Here is a 6,568-nt window from a genome sequence, read left to right as displayed (position 1 = left end):
TTTGATAGTTCTACCTAGAAGTGATTTTTCTGTCTCCCTCTTTGTTCAAATGGTGTTTCATCGTTTGCTGCTCTTCTGGTGACTGGAAAAGTGAAGTGACCTCTCCCGCCCGTGGTGGGCTTTTGAAGAGCAGGGCCATACTGGATCGAGCACAGCCAGTTATGAGAGAACGCAGGGAGGTCCAGGCCCTGCGAGGAGTGCTCAGCCTGGCCTGCCTCAACTGACGTGAGCACCCTGGGAGGGAGGATGACACGGCTAAGTTTATGGACCACCTCCATAAAGGTGCCTGGCCTGGGATGAAACGCCAACCTCACTGACAATGACCTGGTGAGGTGGGTGCATTACAGTGATGGTGGGGCTCCTTAGATGGTTCACACTATGATGGACATGGGACATGGCCAAAGCTACTCTCGGAAAAGCTGGGGAAGGCACCACCTCAGGGACAACGTAGCATCACTCAGAATGTGCAACAGAGCTGGGTTCTTTCCTCCAGCGATGGAGCCATGGCCGTCTGTGTGTGTGTGCATGGAGCACTAGATGAAGCAGTGAACATGTCTTCAGAGGCGGCAATGGTGCGTAAACACATCTGCTTTTAGACACTGTATCACCCTTTGCCAGCAAGGCGCTCAGACTATGAGAAATGCAGAGTCTGAGGCCGATGGAGGAAATCGCAGACACCCATTTCCTGTCTCAGGGCCACCCCAGGAAATGTGCTCTGGATAGAATATACGATGGAAACAACAGTGAACAGACTATATGGCAGCATCAATAGCAATTATTATTTCTTCCTTTTAATTCTTTTTCTTTAAGTGTGTCTAGTTAAATGCACCTACGCTTTATGTGTGTATGGAGTAATCCTTCTGTTTCCCTATTTAACAGATATGGAAAGTCCCCTTGACTCAGCGAGAGTCCTAGCTCTTAAGTCCTTGCCTAACTAAGGTGGCACACAGCACAGAGATATCATATCAGAAATTAAGCCCGAATCTGCCCAGCGCAGCCCCTCTCTCAGCCCTGGGTGCCCACCCGGTTCACTCACAGAGAATCCTCTTCTAGTACCTCTCCTTTTGAAAGAGACCGAGGGGTGGTTGGAAAGCATGAAAAGGCCACGAGCCTTCCCCCTACAATTCACTGATGTGGGAGATTGTCTATATTTTAGGTCAACTGTCAAAATAGATGTTCATCTGCAAAGGCTCAGCCAAGCAGGAATGTGTTGTAGACATATGGGTGTCAGGAGTGCTAATGGAAGTGTACTTGGACTCACATTGGCGTCTATGTCCCCTCTCGTCACCCCTCCCCCTGGGCTGGGGTGGCCGGGATCAGCAGGGTGTTACCAACCCTGTCGCTCTCTCTGCCTCCCCAGTCCCCAGAGCCAGCTTCCTTGTTTACTTATTTAGAGCCCAGCAGAGGAAGTGGTAAAGGAAACTTGCTGAGTCGTTTTCTGAGAAGAGACCATATTTGTTCGCGGAGGAAGACGTTGCTTTCTTGGATCTGGTTACAGCAGAAAAGACGTTTGCTCCAATAAAGCTGTTCCAAAGGGTAACTGGGAGTTGGAAGAGCCAAGGACGCCTCCACACCCTTGATTTGGAGTTCTCTGTCCATGGGTGCAGCACCCATGCTCAGCTTGTGAGCTTCCTCCTGGGAGAGCAGCCATGGCATTGAGGAATGTGCCCTTCCGGTCTGAGGTCCTGGCCTGGGACCCCGACGATCTTGCAGACTATTTCAGGAAGGTGAGCTTTACTCTTTGCTGGTGGAGGGGCTGGCAGTGTCCTCAGTGGGCTGGACAGAGGCTTGAAGATGGAGTCCAGGCAGAACACGAGAGACGAAAAATATAGCAATGGAACTTCCAACGTCGCGGCAACCTCACTGGTTGAGTGAGTGCCATGCAGACATAGCTACACCCTGAGCATTCTTGGCAATGAGAGCTGGGGAAAAGGGAGGCCCTCAAATTAATGTGTAGCTACTATGTGCCAGGGCTTGAGTTTGTGTTCTCCAGGCTCTGTCCCATTTAATGCTGTGCCGTATGGTTGTCCCCTTGACTCAGCTTCAACAATAAGCTCAGGGAGGTTAAATGGCCCAAAGCCCCAGGGACTACATGTGACAGAGGCAGGGTTCCAGTCACGCCTGCCTGGTTTCAAAGTCTACGCTCTGAGGTGAGGTGCAGAACTGCTGTAACCACTAGTGAGATTGAGGCTACTTACTAGAAAGGGAGAATGCAGTCCTGGAGGCAGGGGAAAGAAAAGGAAAGGTAGGAGAGGTGAAAACAGCTCTGATGAGCAATGCTAGGGGTGGCAGCTAGGACGTCATTGCTCATGACCCTGAAAGAGGGGCCTCAAGCCCTTACATGGGACAGGGTCTCATTGAAGCTTTACGAGAATCTTGTGAAACAGGTCAGAAAACTGACGGAGCCCAGGTTATAGCTAGGGAAACTGAGGCCCCAACAGAGGAAAAGGCTTATCCAGGCGGGGTCAGAGGCAAAGCTTGTGGCAGAGCTGGGACCAGAACGTTGCTGTCCTGCCTTCCAGACTTGGAGATGCTCAAGGTTCCCTGTGATTGGTCATCTGCTGGTGGGACCACAGTCTATATATCTGCTTGGGCAGATCCCAAGCCACATGACTCAGGAAGGGACCCTGTGTCCCTGTCCAAGGGATAGAGTGTCTTGTGAGGGACATTTGACACTCTCACACTCCCATCCCTGAAGGCTGGCAGCAAATTCGGTTGATACTCCAGGCTGTCATAAAGAGGAGATTTTCAAGTCAAGGCTTCGAGACCTAAGTCAACTTTCTGGTTTTTTCTGGGGGTGGAATAATCTCATTAGGACACATAGCCAAGCCTGGGGTCTATAGAGTCCCAAGGTATTGCCTGTCACAACTGTTCTTTCCCAAGCTAAAGACAAAAAGTATGAACATGTTGGATGACATGATAGAGGGACAGCCAACAGATCCTGTTATTTGTTGCTTTTTGTGTATTTCATTTCTGTTCTTTTCCCTCTCAAATGTCATAATACGCTTTTGACATTGTGGGTGTAAAGGTCATTAAACAATTGACTTTTGAAGGATGTTTCTACATCCTTATCTTAAATGTAGATCATATAAACCAAGGCTCAAGGTGAAATTTGCCAAGACGCTCTAAAGGGGCATGTTAGCTCAATAAAGAAAGGAGAGAAGAATGAGAATTAGGGAGAGAAATGAGGGGACAGGTGGAGAGGCACAGACAGGCCCCATCTCCAATGTGAAAAGGAGAATCATACACAACCCAGTCCAGCAAGAGAAGAATCCCTGGGTAGAGCTCCCCTCAGCACAGGGAAATGGACTACAGATCAGGGGCGATTCAGGGAACACAGTCTCTGCCTGAGTTGGGGTAGGGAGTGCTTTTTTCTTGGAAATCCCAGACTCTGGGACAAGTTTGTAGCACCAGGACAGGTCCCCGCTCCCAGCATTAAAGGGAAGAAGAGAGAAACAAGGAGACAGAGGGGTATCTGTGATCTGGGAAGTCCCAGCCCCCCCAGGACTCAGATAGACACCCTCCGAATCCTGAGCACCTCAGTCCCCCAGAGAGAAAATGCCAATTGAACTAGCACGAATGGATCATTTGGGGCTGGATCCGAGCCACCAGATGTCCTATTTAAAGGATTGGTTAGCAGGTGCAATCTCTAATGAAGCAATGGGGTCCACCTCCCCAGCCAGCTCTGGAGTCAGACACACCTTAGTTTGACTCCTGGCTCTGCCACCTGCTAGCTGGTGACCTTCCCTTAGTCACTTGACCTCTCTGTGCCTCAGGTTCCTTATCAGTTGAACAGAGATATTAACAGTAACTAACCTCGTAGGATTGTTGGGAGAATTAAAGGAAATAATGGGTGTGAGGTTTTCAGTGGAGAAAGATTCATGTTCGATCTTCCCTTTTTCCTGCTCTATTCACTGGACACTAGCTGGGGTGCCCATGCAGGCCAGCAGGCCTTTGTGTCTTATTGTCTCAGAGATGTTAGCTCATCTTACGTCTGGAATGTGAGCCCCCGAGGACTGAGGTCGTATTTTGTATTTCTTTAAGTCCTCTAATCCCTTTGGACTTGGCAGGACAGCACTCCTGGGCTATGCAGTGGAGAAGGCACTGGCCCAGAGCCATGGGTTCTAATCCCAGCTGTGACCCCATCTCACTGTGTGATTTTGGGCCGGTCTCTTCCCCTCTCTGGGCCTCAGTTGTCCCATCTACAACCTGAGGTACCTGTTCTAGACCAGCACCAACCAAAGCTGGGTGCTCATAAGAATCATCTAAGTATTTACTAAAAATATAGACTCGAGCCTCTAGGCCGAGATATTACTGGATCACAATGAAACTTCCAGGCAAGCTCCAGTCTGCAGGGCTGTCTGTCTATCTAGAGTTGAAGTTGGCACTCTGCAAAATCAGAGATACATCTGATAATGGTGACAGTGGGCTTGATGAATTAAAGGCAGTTGGCTATTCCAAGAACCACTTGCAGCCCACAGCACGCAGGCTCAGGGCTCCTTAGATATTGCTTGCTTTTCACACTGGCCTCTAGGTCAGCTTTTTGTGAGCTTTCTAATAGTCATCCTACCCTATCAAGCCAAGAGGTTACAACAATCATATTCACTTTTTAGCCTTGTTGGCCATAAGAGAACACCATGATTTTAAATTTGCACCCCAAGAAAGCTGTCACAAGCTGTGAGACTCGCACTTGTGAGGAAAACCTAGGATTCTAAAGGGCAAACATTTAACCTTAAATACTCCAGCCCAAAATATCAAATTTAGAGATATTTCCAATGAAAATGCTTATGCTGTTGAGCACAAGGTGAAACAGGTACCTGATAGGAATGTTGATTAATGTGACTGTTTAGGAAAGCAACTGAACCCTAAAAGTCATCATTCCTGTTAATCCTATAATTCTAGCCTGAGATCAATTTATCGTAAGTTCAAGGAAAGAAAACTGGATGCAAAAGAATGTCCACAATGTCCTATATTTTGACCTGGATGGTGTATAAGCTGCCCTTAGACTTGTTCGCTTTACTAACTCTATGTAAGTTATAATGTTATTAACCTAAGGGAACATTTCTTGACAGGGGCATTAAAGCTTTGTTCTGCAGCCCGGTTGTCATCTCTGTCACCTCCTACCCACGGAACCTCATGCAAGTTACTTGACTCTCTGCACCTTTGACTTGGCATTTGAAAAAAAATGTCAGGGTTAAATGACTCAAGATTGGTTTAAATGTTTAGAACAGTGCCTGCCGTAGAGCAAGCATTCGGTAATTATTAGCGGCTGCTATCATCATTATTGGAGCAGCAGTCTGGCAAACAACCGAAATATTCAGTGATGAGGGAGTAATTAAACTAATGTTTGAAATAAGTTTGCAGTAACATGAGATGGCTGCTTGTATTGCTATTTTAAAGTAATTTTGAGAGACAAAGTCAGGATAACAAGATTGCATACATGAATTATAACCTCAGTTCTGTTTATACATATGCTAAGGAGCAAGCATTGACAGAAACACGAAACACACCGCCACGCTCACTGAGGTTGTCTTTGGGCGGCGACAACGGGTGCTACTTATTTTCTGCTTTCGGCTCTTCTCTACCTCCCTGAGGAGCACATCAGCCCTCTGCCACCTTGAAGGCACGCTGTTGCTGTAGGGGTTGGCCCCAAAGCCTGGGACCAAGGCAATTTCTCCATTTCACAGAGTCCCGAGGGGTTAGTGAAAGCAGCGCTGACGTGGGGACAGGCCCCACCATGAGACAGGGACGGGAGCGGGGAGTCTGTCTAGCCACAGGTACCACAAATTGCTGAGCTTCTGGGGCCAGCAAGGGAGGGAAACCAATGGCACGAGCCCCCCCCTTCCCCCCGCCCCACACACTGACAGCACCTTCCCTTCCTCTTCGCAGCTGAACTACAAGGACTGTGAAAAGACCGTAAAGAAGCATCACATTGATGGGCCCCGGTTTTTGGTGAGTGTTGGCCAGTCCGATACATTGAGACCAAAGCTGTTCTGAACTTGAATCAGTGGCTGCAGGGTCAACTGGTCTACCTTGTCCCTGAGGCTACCCAGGGTCAATGCCTGTCTGCAGGACCCCCACATACCCCTTTGCCTTCTGCAGAGGTTTTGCATGAACCCCTCTCTCACCACAGCTTAGCATCCTTCTATTTGGGATACCTCCCAGATCTTTCAAAGATACGAAGGCACATTCTAAAGTCAAAGTACAAAGAAGAAATTCAAGGATAATTAAACGCCCCCAACACACCCTTTGAAAATCTATTCGAGTACTATCCATACTTTGAGGAGTCCAAGGGGAAAAGAAAGACCATCAGGGGGAATAGAAGATTCTCCTTTCCCATCTCTCATTCTGGGGTGTATACGCAAGGAGTGGAATAAAGAGTGGAATCACCCTCTTTATTTCAATTACTTCCCTTTCTCACTACAAAATTCACATAGTTGGTTTTGGGTCATTTAAACACATGTGAAAGGGCTCTCTCCACTCCACTGTGCCGCAGAAAGCTTTAAGCGTAGAGTAGGATGCAGCTGTATATATATATTTTTTTTTCAAGTTTTTTTTTTTTTTTTTT

The 6,568-nt window shown here is 47.8% G+C and overlaps 1 protein-coding gene across 1 annotated transcript in view; it reads left to right on the top strand.

The window, feature by feature from the left end:
* The first annotated feature begins 1,399 nt into the window (after positions 1–1,399).
* LCP2 (lymphocyte cytosolic protein 2) overlaps positions 1,400–6,568 on the top strand; it is a 52,119-nt gene continuing 46,950 nt past the window's right edge. Inside the window, exons 1-2 of the mRNA XM_019635980.1 lie at positions 1,400–1,727; positions 5,890–5,952. Coding sequence (XP_019491525.1) covers positions 1,650–1,727; positions 5,890–5,952 — 141 coding nt within the window. The 5' untranslated portion in view covers positions 1,400–1,649. The remainder of the gene's footprint in view (positions 1,728–5,889; positions 5,953–6,568) is intronic.

The sequence above is a fragment of the Hipposideros armiger genome, unplaced genomic scaffold (assembly GCF_001890085.2).
Source record: "Hipposideros armiger isolate ML-2016 unplaced genomic scaffold, ASM189008v1 scaffold_25, whole genome shotgun sequence".
Classification (NCBI taxonomy): Eukaryota; Metazoa; Chordata; class Mammalia; order Chiroptera; family Hipposideridae; genus Hipposideros; species Hipposideros armiger.
Note: the sequence above shows the minus strand (reverse complement) of the source record. Positions and strands in the feature narration are given on the sequence as shown.